Source organism: Chionomys nivalis, chromosome 5, assembly GCF_950005125.1.
Source record: "Chionomys nivalis chromosome 5, mChiNiv1.1, whole genome shotgun sequence".
In the NCBI taxonomy this organism is placed as follows: domain Eukaryota; kingdom Metazoa; phylum Chordata; class Mammalia; order Rodentia; family Cricetidae; genus Chionomys; species Chionomys nivalis.
In genome coordinates, this window is record NC_080090.1 from 11,311,948 (window position 1) to 11,326,202 (window position 14,255).

Below are 14,255 nucleotides of genomic sequence, written 5' to 3' on the forward strand. Positions count from 1 at the left end.
TTTTGCACTGTGTTCTGCGCAGGCAGCCCTGTGCACACCTGGGACCGGGGACGGCTCTTCCACTCTGGTCGCCATCTCTCTCAGCCCTCGTGTCTGACGTCTGCCTTCACTCTTACCCTCTCATCCACAACTGCTTCTCTGAACCCCTTTATCATCTAGTGTTCCCCATAGATACTGAGTGCGCTCTGCCCAGTCATGAGATGCAAGTCTCGTGTCCCGTGGAGAGCAGCGTCCCCACATACTTCCCTGTTTGTGGCCCTCCACTGAGTGGCTGATGCTTACTGGATGAATGAATTATGAACAGATAGTGGGTAAGCTGAGTTTTATCGGGGCGATGTCAACCTACACACTTCTAAGTGTACCGGCCTTAGTCTGGAGGGATCCGAAACAGCGTTTTCTTATGGGATTGGGCCTAGGGTGTAAGTATCTGTGTGTGTGTGTGTTGTGTGTGTGTGTTGTGTGTGTATGTTGTATGTGTGTTGTGTGTGTTGTGTGTGTGTGTTGTGTGTGTATGTTGTGTGTATTCCCCCATAGATCATGGGGATACGATTGTGCTCAGCTGCACATGGACTGTTTCCTGTTTCAGGTAGGCTTAGTGAGATTTAGGGAACAATTTCTCTGGATTCAGTCACCAAAATTCCTTCAGGATTCTTATCACCATGGCTGCATATGTTATTTCTCTGTAATGTTTACAGTGACCTGAGCTTATTCACAACTGCTTCTCAAATGGCCCTATCTTGTTTTCCATAATTAAGAATTCTGCTTAAAGAGATTGTGACCTACATGAGGCTGCACAGCTGTAAGGGGTGGGGGTGGGAGCGGATATTTTCAGCTGGAGCCCAAATCTCCTCTCTCCTTCTTAGTCTCTTGGGTGTTCCCCTAGCTGACAAGGGACACAGGGAAGACCCACCCACTTCTCTGTCACAGCAGGGCCTGGGGGACCATGTCCCTCATCCCGTGGTTCCGGTGGAATGACACCCCGCCCCGGCTGTCAGCCCGGGGCCCAGCTGAGATGGTGCTGGAGACACTTATGATGGAGCTGTCTGGGCAGATGCGCGAGGTGGAGAGGCAGCAGAGGGAGCGTCGCAATGCAGTCAGGAAGATCTGCACCGGAGTTGACTACAGCTGGCTGGCCAGTGCGCCCAGGCCCACCTATGACCTCAGCCCTGGTGAACGGCTGCAGCTGGAGGATGTATGTGCCAAGATCCACCCATCCTACTGTGGGCCTGCCATCCTCAGGTAACCCTAGCATTGCCCTGGGGACCAACTGTGACAGAGGGCTCCAGAGAGGGTAACTGCTGTTGCAGCTGCCTGAGGCACTAGGAGCCAAGCCAGAGGGCATGAGTGGCCCAGATACATGTTAGCTGGGATAGGGCAGGAAAAGGAACCCAAAGGGCATATCAGACCTGGGAGGAGGGCTTCTTCTGGGGCTGGAAGCAGATCCTGGAGGCCCTCAGGTTATGATGGGTGAGGCTCAAAGCCCATAAACTCTTTCCTCCCTGCCTGGGTGGTCAGGAACCTGCACATCAAGAACATCTCCTTTGTCATCTATACCTTCTATGTCCCTGCTGCTTCCGCATCAGGATTCCTTCCTTAGGACCTTTCCCCTCAATCTCTCCAAAACTAGTGTCTTAATTATTCTGTTTCAGCCTGAGGTGTGAGTGTGTGTATAGGGGAGAGGGAACACGGCTCAGAGAATGTGTGAGAGTACAGGGCACCAAACGTGTAAAGCTTGGGTACGGCCAGATCCAGAGCTTAAACCACCTCCCTGACGCTGTGACCCATGTAGCTCTGTCCGCACTGAATTGGCAAAGGCAGTCCAAAACCAAAGGAGGAGAAGTTCCTCGTCGGCGTTTCTCTTTGTGGAGGACAAATCCAGAGCCAATAGTGTTAACCCCAACTCCTGCAATGGCTGCCGCCACCTGTCCATTCTGTGCTCTCTCTTTGAAACGCTCCCCCGAAGAGGGCTTTGCCTTTATTTTACCCCTTTGGTTTTTGTGGTCTTCTCGCTGGCTGCCTTCCTTTCAGACCGCTGTCTCCCATTTTCCTGGTTCTACGTGATAGGAGTCCCTGAAAGTATTCAGAAGAGAGTGTGGGGTTGAGGTGGAAAGGCATAGTGAGGGGACAAGCGTGCTGCCTTCTGGCTTTCCTGTCTGCCCCTGTTGAGTGCTGGCTCTCTAGAAGGTGGAGTAAAGCAAGGATCAAATGGATGATTCTTGAGCTCCAGGGAAAAATCTTCTAGGCAGAGGAAGCAGCTCTGGAGACACTCAAGGACCAAGGAGGCACAATTGTCCTTCCTGCTGAGGAAGGAGAAGAGCCAGTGTGATAGCACAGTGTGTCTATCATCCTGAAGAGACATGGAGCTGGGGGAGATGGCACTCTGTGATTACACACAATGACATAACCAGACATGCATCTCAGAGCAATCACCAGGACAGGTGGGGCACAGAAAGTCTTTCACAGCCAGGCTGCAGTCTCAGTGTGTACCTTTGAGGACTGTGCCCCTCCCCCAGCCTTAGGCTGGTGTCAGGTTACTTGCCCATGAGCGTGAACTTTGCAAAAAGGCAGGAAATTGAGGCTCAGAGGTGAACAGGGCTAGGATTTGAGCTCAGTATTAATTGGGACAAGAGTAAGGCAGGGAGTTCCCGGCAGGTGGGATGCTCAGCCCATCACGTCGTCCCTGCAGGTTCCGACAGCTGCTGGCTGAGAGGGAGCCCGAGGTACAGGAGGTGGCGCGGCTCTTCCGCTCCGTGCTGCAGGAGGCCCTGGAGAAGTCGAAGCAGGAGGAGGAAGCCCATAAACTGACGCGTCAGTGGAGTTTGAGGCCTCGCGGCAGCCTGTCCTCCTCCTTTAAAAGCCGTGCACGCATCGCCCCCTTCGCCAGTGACATCAGGACTATCTCGGAGGACGTGGAGCGCGATGCGCCACCCCCGCCACGTACCTGGAGCATGCCGGAGTTCAGGGCGCCCCAGGCCAACTGACCTCCGTGGGCGGGCACCTGCTGGAGGGAATGACAGGCCCGTGACCAGGTTGCCGGTGCTGGAACCTCCCCACCAAGCAGCACTGCTGACCACCCAGCCACCTACCCCACGGAGGAGTCAGGACTTGAGCCCTATTCCTCCCCGATAAGGTCTCCAGGTCCCAGGCTGATGCAGACACAAGGCCTGGCATCGTCTCCTTCTCATCTCCTACCACTGTCTAAAACAGGGGACAAGCGTCTCCCTTCTCCTCAGGACTTGCATCCTCACATCCTCATCCCAATTCCAGGATGCCCTATTTACCCCCATCCGTTCAGGCATGTTTTCTGACGACCAGATGACACTCACTGCAGGGAAGCCACAGTCTCGTAGTCCAGGACAGCTGGTGGGGACCACAGAGACTGTTCAACTCACTCTTGAGCTAGCGGTAAAAATGGGGACTCCCAAGGGTCTCACTGCTTTTGCCTTAACCCTGGTCCCTCTAGTGTGGAACTGATCCTGCCTCTGAGGACCAATGGCTACATCTCCAGCCACTGTATGTAGTCTTACCCATTCCTTACCACCACACGGGTCAGGCTGGGGTCAAGGCTGCTCTCCAGGAAAAGTAGTTAGGGAATAGTTAGGATGATCATGACCCCTATGGTGTCATCATGTGGAGTGTGGCCAATTCAGTTAGGGCTTGGAAGCCTCCAGACCCTGCTGCTGGAGCTGAGGCCTCTGCTCACACCTGCCCTCCAGTTTTCCTAGGAAGTGAGGTCACCTCCAGTGTCTGAGCGATCAGTCCCACGTAGTGTCCTAGAGCTTCATGCTCTGATGGTGCACGTGTGGGCGGCCTGTGAAAAATCTGGAAGGCGAGGTGCCCACACATACTCTGGGCTAGAAGTAGGGTTCAGGAGAGTGGGTGAGCCAAGTGTCTGTCTCCAATTCCCAGTGCATGCCCATAAAACACAAGTGAACCTTATAATAGTGCAAATAAAATGCCAGGGTAGGGAAAAAGCACCAAGGAATATGTGTACTCCCAGGCTCAGTGGGATGTCTCCGTGTGTGTGTGCATGTGTGTGTGTGTGCATGTGTGTGTGTGTCTCCCCTTCTTTCTCTTCTCTTCTCCTCTTCCTCCCTTCCTCTCCACTCCTCCCTCCTCTTCCTTCTCTTCCTTCAAGACAGGATCCGACTATTCTGACTGGCTGGTCAAGCGGTTCTTCTGCTTCAGCCTGTTAAGTGTTGAGGCCACAGAACGGACACTCCCTTTAGGGATCTGGTTTTGGGTGACTTCCCTGGAATCGGGATTGAGAGTGACAGGGTGACTCCTCTCATCCACCGTTGTCAGGATGAAGGAGCCGACTGGCTCATTAGTGTAATCACTTCTAAATAAAAACACCTTGAACGTACGCTCACTAGAAGATACTGAAAAGTTCACTCCGCTGCCAAGCTTGGGATGGAGACCCAAAGGGACCTGTGTTGTGTGATGGGGGCTCACTTTGATTCTGTGGGTTTGTGGATGCTTCAGCTGTGACACCCAGAACTGAAAAGTCTTTGAAACAAGTCTACAGTTGGGAGGAGATGCTGAGGGAGAAGGAGCTCACCAGGCACCCTGGCTGAGGCCCTCACTGTGAGGGAGAGAGGGAGGTTCAGAGGCGCCCTCGGGAGGACGACTGATTTCTTCTTCCAGGTCTCACCAAAGGAAAGTCTGAGGTGAACTTGCTTTGGAATGACAGGCAGGGCAGCCCGCGGCCCTGTCGGTCTCCTCAGTGCTGCTCTGCTTTGTCATGTTTCAGCTGTGACATGCAAGCCTGCAAGGGTTTCGGAGCCAGCTCTCTGCACCCAGGCTGTTGAAGGGACTAATGGCACTCGCTGCCATTTCTACCTAAACTCAGGAACAACAAACAAAAGTGACAAGCAACTGGTAGTGGGGGTGGGAGGGCTGGATGCCTAGAACAAAGATGGATTCCCTCTGCAGCCTCTGCCTGCTAAGTTGGGGCTGGAACTGCACTACTTGATAACTGCATTTGATTTGTGGGGCTTTTTATTTGTTATGGGAACTTCCAAGTACTAGGAAGTAAAGGGAGCTTGAATAGTTATTAATATTAATAACTAATATTTCAATCAGTTATCTGGGCAGACACTTTAATACAAATCTCAGTTGTATTTCTGCACTCCGGAATACGTCAGTGTGCTCTGCAAAAGAGAACATCCCAGAAGGTGGGGTAAGAAAAGAATGACTGGAAATGTGACACATACTTTTGTCTGAGCACTCGGGAGGCAGACGCAGGTGGATCTCTGAGTTCCAGGGCAGCCTAGTCTACAAGGCGAGTTCCAGGACAGCCAGGGATACATAGAAAAACACCCTTGAAAAAATATTATGTATTATATGTGTGTGTGTAAAGCATTGCTGTTCTAACTGCTAATAACATTAACACTAACTCTTTCGCATTATTTAATAACGAGCCCACACTGAAATTACCTAGATAGACTTCCTCTAACATACGACTCTTGCGGTTTGTTTCTAAGAACTAGGGTCCATAAAATCCCTCACATCGACAGAAAGTTATGATTGATTTGCACTCAGTCCTACTGTTCTGGACCCCTACAATGGAGTGTTGTTTGTGGAGCATCCTGGTGATGAAGAGCTAATAAAGGACAGTGACCCTGAGAGTCGCTAAAGATGCTCTCTGCTTAGATCATCATCGCGGCCGTTTGGGAAAAATTCCTCAACACAGCCAAGATTCTAATTCTCTGAAATAATGTCCGCAACAGTACCGAAAATACAGCGGTTTGGATGTGGGTGCTCTCGTGAGGGTCTGACTTAAGGCGTGGTCAGCAGCTGGGGGTGTGACCAGGAAAGACGTTCTAGGGCACCTCCCTTCCTCAGGGTAGTCTGTGGATGGAACCATCACTAATGGCATGATGTGGGGTAACGAGGCCTCGCTGGAGGAAGGGGGTCACTGGGCTCTGTCCCTGGCCTTTTCACCTGCCCCTCCCTCCACTTTCCCCGGATCCAGGATGCCCTTCCGCCTAATGCTCCGCCTCACCACAGGCCCAAGTCAGTGAGGCACAGCGAGCCTGAAACTTCTGAAGCTGTGAGCGAGCCGAGCCGAGTCCTTCCTCCTCCAGTGTTTCTGGGGTAAAATGTCCTTGGATGGGAGAGCAAGCACCACACTTAATCTGCTTTGTGTTCGAAGCCGCTCCTTGCCACACCCATTTGCTGTCTGTCTCTGAGCTTGCAAATAGCAAGGAAAAACCATTTCCTTTTTCTTCTCATTAGAGACAGAACTAAAATCCATTAAAATAATTGAGGGGGAATAGCCATAACCATAACTGTTAAGGCAAGTAATGAAAAAAAGTATTTTGTTTTATTTTATTGCGGGGTTAGGGAGAAAATCCAAGGCTCAACCATGGTTGGCAAGCATTCCACAGCATCTTCACTGGGGCCGATGTCCACGTCAGATGCCCTCGTTCTAAATTTCACCACGTTAGAAAGCATTCATCCAGTAACCAACAAAGCATGCTACTTCAAAGTTTATCCGACAAACCAGTTTTTAGACAATCATCTGCACATGTTTCTAGTGCAAGCGCACATGTACATGTGTCTGGAAATTAGCTCCTGCTGCTTTCTCGTTGTCCTGTGTATTATATTAAATCAACATCGTGAGATCTAAAGGTGCTAACCAAAAAATAGAAATGCTTGCTAAAACTTTTCTTCACCATAGCTAAAAGAAAACTAATAAATACGTTTTAGAGTTTTCCAAATATTCCTGAGTTTGTCTATTCTTGAGAAAAAGTGTTCACAAGCCCAGAGAGGCTGCATTTTCTAGCATGTTCCATCATGTTGTCCAGCTCAAGTCCAGTCGTGGTTCCTTTGCTGAAACACAGTCCTTACTCCCTAAGGCTGATTTCCTTGTCCTGGCTAGAATTTGGCTGGGGAGGTGAGAGGTCTGGACACAGTGGACAGGAAGGACCTATGCTGCTGGCAAGAGGCTATTCTGGTCCCTACTGGGGCCAGACACATCTGCTGGACTCTCACCAAGTGGTTTCAGACCAGGACAAAAGCAGTCACAAGCAGCAGGTAAGCAGACCTGACCAACAAAGCTGCCAAAGGAGTTGGGGAACTACATCTTTTCTCCAAGGAAGCCAGCGGTGACTCTGCCACGGACAGAGGGCTGTCTGTCGTAGAGAAGTTCCCTTAAGAATTTCTGAGTGGTCCTTACGGTTCACACAGCACCTCAGTGTCATCTCAGGAACTGACAGGTGCTGTGTGCTGGACTGGGACTGGGGATCAGCACTGGGACCAGGCTCCTCCACCTGCTGCACCGCTGTCTGCAGCGCAGTCCCTCAGAAGAATAGCCCAAGCATCCCTGTCACTGCGCTGATCATGCAGAAATGTGTATGCCCTTATTCCCCAGCTCTCCTTCCATCAACACTCTACTGCCTCCCGTGTGTGTGAGTCTCAGGTGCCGGAGTCTTTTATGCCTGTGTTTCTTCTGAACCCAGAGTAAGCACTTTACACATAACAGGATGAGCATATGGATCTCAACAGAGTTTTCAGAGGCAGAGGGAGGCGCATGAGGCATTTTTGATGTGTTTCTACTGTTCATCAGATTGTTAGTTCTCAGAGACAATGGTCCATGTCTGATTTCAGTTTACATCTCCCAAGCTATGGCTGGCATGTGGTAGAAAGTGAACACACTTTTTATTTCACTTATTGTGCTGGGTAGTTTTACGTCAACTTGACACAAGCTAGAGTCATCTGAAAGGAGGGAACCTCAGTTGAGAAGATGCCTCCATGAGATCTGACTGTAGCACAATTTCTTAGTGGTTGATGTGGGAGGGCCCAGTCCTTTGTGGGTGGGGTCATCCCTGGGCTGGTGGTCCTGAGTTCTATAGAAAAGCAGGCTGAATAAGCCACGGGGAGCAAGCCAGTAAGCAGCACCCCTTCATGGGCTCTGCAGCAGCTCCTGCCTCCAGGTTCCTGCCCTGTTTGAGTTCCTGTCCTGACCCCTTTGAGATGAAGGAAGTGTAAGTTGACTTAACACCTTCCTCCCCAAGTTGCTTTGGTCATGGTGTCCATCATAGCAATATGATAGTCACCCGAACTAAGACACTTTCCAACATTTATTGAACAGTTCTGTATACAGTATCCATCTGGGAGCTGGGTCGAAGTGGGACTACCTGAAGGGTTCTCCTGGATGAGATAAAGCTAAGTGTTTGATTATCTGAGTCGCTCAGACAGCTCTGGGAGGAGGTGGGATTTCCCGAGAACAAAATGACAGGTGTGTGTGTGTGTGTCAGTGAGTCTGGGTTGCTATACTCATTTTGACAGTGCCTTTCCTTACCCACTGTTGCGCTTGAGGTAGATGCATCTACTTGGCATGGGACCCTTTGGAGAGAGACAGAGGCACCCGTACTATAGTTCTGCATGGTGTAGTGATCAGTCAACGCTGGACTGTGTACACAGCAGTGGAAACATTCCTCGCTGTATCTGAGCACAACGTATCACTCGCGTGCGAAGTGGTATGGGGGCAGTGCTGTTGACAACAGTGAGCGACGGACCGTTGTGTGTTCTGTGCTGTGCTTCTGCTGTGAGTTCAGAAAACACTCTTATTATGAAAAAGTAACAACTGCAGGCAAGCCCTCAGCAAGAACTCCGGAGGAGAGCCTGGTTATCTTAGTAGTCCTGTGTGCTGTGACCCTTTCAGTGGGACAGGACTTGGAGGCAGCCCTAGTGATTACAATTCTGACTCAGACCGGCAGGTGACAGTCTCTGCAGGATGGAGCTGGGCCAATGTGTATGTTTATGTCTTAGTTTTCAGCAAAAGTTTAAAAAACTTAAATGTAAAAAAGCTTATTAAAGAGGATACAAAGAAATATTTTGGGAGCTGGAAAGATGGCTCAGTGGTTAAGAGCCCTGGCTGCTCTTTCAGAGGATTTGAGTTGAAGTTCCCAAACTTCCACCGCGGCTCCAGTTCCAGGAGATCCAATGCCCTGTGGCCTCTGTGGGCACTACGAATGTATATGGTGCATATACATTTTTATGCAGACAAAACACCCATACACAGAAACTAAAAATAAATCTTTTGAAAAAAAAAATCCCCAAATGTCTGGTAGGTGAACGCCTGAGAACGTCTCAGAATGCCGTTCCGTTCTCAAAACAACCCGCGTTTTCAGAATGGCTGGTCTCCACAGGCCTTCAACTCTTTTCCTATCTTTAATACTTCTGCCATCTACAGGATAAAAGCCAAAACTTCTGGTTTAGTTCTTTTTAGTTACAATTTTTTTCCTAAGTCAGGGAGTTTTTTGAACACATAATTCTGGGAGTAGAAACCCTCAAACCTCCCAAGATTGAATACAGCATGTGAATGCGCATTTTATTTCCAGAGCAAGGTACAGCTTTTACTGAGTGTTCAAAGCGACGGGACTCTGAGCTTAAAGCTGTCGCTCACTGCTCCCGTGCTGGGTCGGCGGCAGAGACGTCTGTCGGTCGCAGCCCCGCCTGTGATAGCCACTTGCTGGAAACTTCCCTCTGACGGCGGAGCCGGAGAACCCGGGAACCCCACGGACCAGAGTCCCACGGCCTACAGAGCAAGGCTGGGCGGGACTTCCTGGAGCGCTTGCATCCGCCCCGCTGAAACCACACAGCGCGGGGGCGGGGCAAAGGGCTCTTCCGGCTCTCGCGGTGGGCGGGGCTGAGCCCTCTGGGCGACTTCCGGTTAGGACCCTCTCGGGCGTGGGTTCGCTTGCAGCTGCTTCCTCCCGCGGAGGCTTCACGCGTGGTGGACGGCGTCAGGCTTTGTAATTTTGTTAGTCGATCGTGACCAGGGTTTGAGACTACATGTTTTTGCAGGTTAATCTGCCCGGGTTTGAGGACCGCTTCCGTCTAGCGTCTTTAGTGTTCCGGGAAGTGATTTTTCTTCTCGTTTTGAAGTATTTGTTTCAGGTTTGGCTCGGGCGGTTTTTGTTGTCATACTTTATCACAGTGATGGTGTTTGGTGGCTGATCTTCCTGTTTTTTTTGCTCGACCTTTGTGTTTTGGTAGTTTGACAGATAACAATTTTGACTTTTCCCAGGAGCCTAGTACCTCTCTGAATAGAACCTCCAAGGGCCCTGTTTCAAGGTGGCATCTTATGTTTCTCCAGATTTCTGGTAGACAGTTTTTTTTTTTAAATTACAATATTCATTTCCTTGTCTGTGAGTCATTTTTATTATTATTATTTTCTAATTAAAAATGACTACGGTCTCCCAAATATTTTCAGTACCAGTCTCGGAGGTGATCATTATATATTTTCTCCATTGTTTAAAATAGTAGGTTTTCCAGTGGTGATTCCCCACGTGCAGTAAATGAATATGAATCACAGCGCCGTGCCGTTAAAGTTCCCAGAAATGGCAAGATGCTGCATGGCCGTGTGGGATCTATGGGACGCTTTGCCGTGGACTAGAGGCGGGGGCTTGCGGCCTCTATCACCAGCGACTTTAATAACAGATGGGCCCTCCTCACCCTATGAGCCCCCAACAGCGCGTGCTCCCAAGTCAGGCCCACCCCCAACACCTACAGGGGGAGCATACCCCTAATTCTCCTGTCGGGTGTGTTTTCCACAGCCTATCCTTCCAGTCCCTACTCCTTATAGCAGTACAAACACGGCTGACCTCTACAGCGCGAGTCTGTGGACCTGAACCAACAAGGCGGAAGCACTCAAACCTCCCACAGTGTGCCAGACGTACACTTCAGATGCCTTACGATATTTTGGGAGCAAAACAATTTTTTTTTCTTGTAAGACTTTGTAAAACTGGGCAGTGGTGGTGCACACAAGCCTTTAATCCCAGCACTCAGGAAGTAGAGACTGGTGGATCTCTGTGAGCTGGAGGCCAGCCTGGCCTATAGGGTGAGTTTCAGGACAGCCAGAGCTACTCAGACCCTGTCTCAAAAAGCAAAAGGTTTTGTAAACAACTTTTGAACATTTCTTAGCCTAAAAGACAACTTTCCATAGGACATTTGTAAGAACTATGCAGTCGTAGTAGGCTGTACTTGAGAGAACGGACTTCAAGAGTGTGGGTTTTTGTGGTTGTTTATCCTTAACCTTTTTCCTCCCAGTGTTTGATCCAAGAGTGCACTGGGAAACCCCGTATGAAGCCAAGCATGCGTTCCTGCCCTGCACTGCCAATAGGTTTTGTGTTTTTCTTTTAATTAATTTCAAATTAATGAAACTATGTAATATCAACAACTACTATTTACTGGTGCAAATAGTTGACACTTTTCTCTATTTTCATCATTTTCCGAAGACTTAAAAAAATCTCAAGTCAAGCTGGGCTATGGTACCCCTTTAATCCCAGCACTCGGGAGGCAGAGACAAGTGGATATCTGAGTTTGAGGCCAGCCTGGTCTACAGAGTGAGTTCCAGGACAGCCAGGGCTTCACAGAGAAACCCTGTCTCAAAGGAAAACAAACAAACCAACCAACCAGCCAAACAACAACAAAACCTAAAGCCAGAGAACAAGAGATTAATGTTGCTTAAAATTAAATTATGTGGGGCTGGAGAGATGGCTCAGCGGTTAAGAGCGCTCTTCCAGAAGTCCTGAGTTCAATTCCCAGCATCCACATTGTGGCTCACAACCATCTATAATGAGGTCTGGTGCCCTCTTCTAGCATGCAGGCATACATGCAGACAGAATGCTATACATTATAAATAAGATTAAAAAACTGAAATTATGTGTACAGCCATTTCCCCCTCTGTGTGCAAAGGTTCGTCCTTTTGAACAATAACCCATTCCTCTTTTCTCCCCCTGAGACTTTCATACTCCAGAAAATTTTTATTTCATAAATCTGATCATAAAATCCAAGTATTAAGATCATCTTAGTAGGGTTTCTATTGCTGTGATAAATACCATGAGCAGAAACAGGTTGGGAGATTTTCACTTACGACTCCCAGGTCACAGTGCATCCCTGAGGAAAGTCAGGCTGGGAACTCAGGCCAAGGACATGGAAGCAGGAACTGAAGCAGAAGCCACGGAGGATGCTGCTCAGCCTTTCTTCTAGAACCCAGGACCACCTGCCCAGGCATGGCATCACCCACAGTGAGCCAGGCCCTCCCACATCAGTCATTAATAAAGAAAATGCCCTACAGACTTGCCTACAGGTCTATGTTATGGGGGCATTTTCTCGAGTAAGATTCCTTCCTCCCAGGTGACACTACTTGTGTCTAGTTGACTTACAAAGCGGCCAGAACAAAGATAATTTGTACATGTAGAGAGAAAACACACTTTTTCAAAATAGACACGGCAACTGCCAAATTGGTATATTGTTATATGTTGGTGATTTCTGTTTCTTGAAATTTTTTCATTATTTTTCCATTTAACAAAGGAAAAAGGAGGGTAAGAAACAATTCCGCTGGGAATCGATTGAGTGTCTGTACATCAGCAGTCTGTGACTGGTGAGTCACCTCTCCAGCTCCCTGCTGGGATGATTTTCACACCCACAGTGTCCTGGGACTTCTCTGCTTGCTTTCCCCTTACTCTGCCCTACCACACCGTGTACACCTGTAAAATTTGCAAGCAAAAACCCTCAACTGTTGAGAATCTTTCATTAAAGTTGATTACTTATAAATATGAACTTTAGGTTACCATGTAGGCTGTTAGATTTTATGTTACTCATTGTTAAGCTGTGTAAGGGAGACAAAAATCTGCTACAAACGTTACACTATTGTCCATTGTTCTTAATATCTTTTAAAATATTACTCTCATCCACTTTTTTATTTTCTATTTTTTTAAAAATCATATTTACTGAGCCAGCTTTTGGCTTTTATTGATAAACTATCTTAAATACTATTTCTCTTTCATTAAAAAATACTTTCAGTATGTTGGAGAATGTTATTTTCAGGTGTGTGACTTTTGTTTACGCTGCATTTGTTTAACTCTGTGAAGCTGTGTTACTTTGCCTGTCTGAAACACCTGGTGGGCCTAATAAACGGCTCGACAGTCAATAGCTGGGCAGGAGAGAGGAACAGGTGGGGCTGACAGGCAGAGAGGATAGATGTGAGAAGACTTACTGGGTGAAGTTTACAGCGGCTGTCTCTGGTGGCGCCATGGTGTCTCTCTGACTCTGCCCTTCTTTCTCCCAGCATTCAGGTCCATCTCCCCCACCTAAGTTCTGCCCTGCTATAGGTCTAAATCAGTTTCTTTATTCATTAATGGTAATCACAGCACACAAAGAGGACTTCTACATCAAGGGACAAACCCACAGCATGTCCCCAGTCTGGCCTTTTGGGCTGGAGATTGGGTTTCTGGATTATTTTGTGAAAGGGTTGGCTGACGTAGTGGCTCACAGGTTGAGAACCGCCATAGTAGACAGACATAAACCTGGGTCATTTATAGTCACAGAGTACTCAGGACTCTGGCAGGAAACTCCACAAGTTTCTACAAACACCCATTAGAAAATGTCAATATATGAATTTAAAAGTTCTCCCAAAAGAACAAGAGTTACTGTTTTACTGATGTTTGGACAGCTGTGATGCACAGCAAATCTCTCACATCTTCTCTACCATAATAAATTTGCTCATCTTCACACTATTATACAAATATCATTTGGCTGAGTTTTGTGAAGCCGCTATAGTTGACCAAAGAAGATGGTTTCCATGTGGTCACACCTAATGGAATCTGCACTTGGGCTCACTAGACACGGGCTGTCCACACCTTCCGCACTTGGGCTCACTAGACATGGACTGTCCATACTTCCTGCACTTGGGCTCACTAGATACGGACTGTCTGCACTTGGGCTCACTAGACACGGACTGTCTGCACCTTCTGTTTCGTGTCGGTGGAGAGGGTGGAAATGGAACCCATTTATCAGCTGTTACAGAACTTTGAAAACTGTGCTTACAGACTGTTAGTGACTCATAAAATGAGAGGTGACGCAATTTCCAAGGGTTTGATACCTAGCTCAAGAACTGTGCGCCAAGTACAGCAGGCTGGCTCTAGCTAGAGCACCCATGCTGACTGGGATGGCCTGCCTGCCTCTGGAAGGACAGCTGCTGCAGGCCTGGGGCAGGTGTGGAAACAACAAGTCAATGAGAAATGCCAAAGCATTCAACTGGGATTTTGTTTTGTTTTGTTTGTTTGAGACAGGGTTTCTCTGTGTAGCCCTGTCTGTCCTGGAACTTGGTCTGCAGACCAGGCTGGCCTTGAACTCAGAGATCCTCCTGCCTCTGCCTTCTGTGTGCCTGCACTGCTGCTGACAGGACCACCAGAGGCACTTCTTCACCATCAGTGAGAGAGGAGTCCCAGGCCTTATTG

At 48.6% G+C, this 14,255-nt stretch overlaps 1 protein-coding gene across 1 annotated transcript; it reads left to right on the forward strand.

Annotated features, from left to right (window-relative positions):
* The first annotated feature begins 943 nt into the window (after positions 1-943).
* Rd3 (RD3 regulator of GUCY2D) lies at positions 944-2,981 on the forward strand. The gene is made up of 2 exons (XM_057769095.1): positions 944-1,239; positions 2,687-2,981. Exons 1-2 carry the CDS (start codon positions 944-946, stop codon positions 2,979-2,981), a joined length of 591 nt encoding a protein of 196 aa, XP_057625078.1.
* The last annotated feature ends 11,274 nt before the right edge of the window (positions 2,982-14,255 follow it).

What these genes read in the sequence shown, in the direction of transcription:
- Rd3 (XM_057769095.1), top strand. Translation starts at nt 944, where the DNA reads ATGTCCCTCATCCCGTGGTTCCGGTGGAATGACACCCCGCCCCGGCTG. An exon ending in TGTGGGCCTGCCATCCTCAG is followed by an intron (nt 1,240 to 2,686) that starts GTAACCCTAGCA and finishes TCGTCCCTGCAG; the next exon opens with GTTCCGACAGCTGCTGGCTG.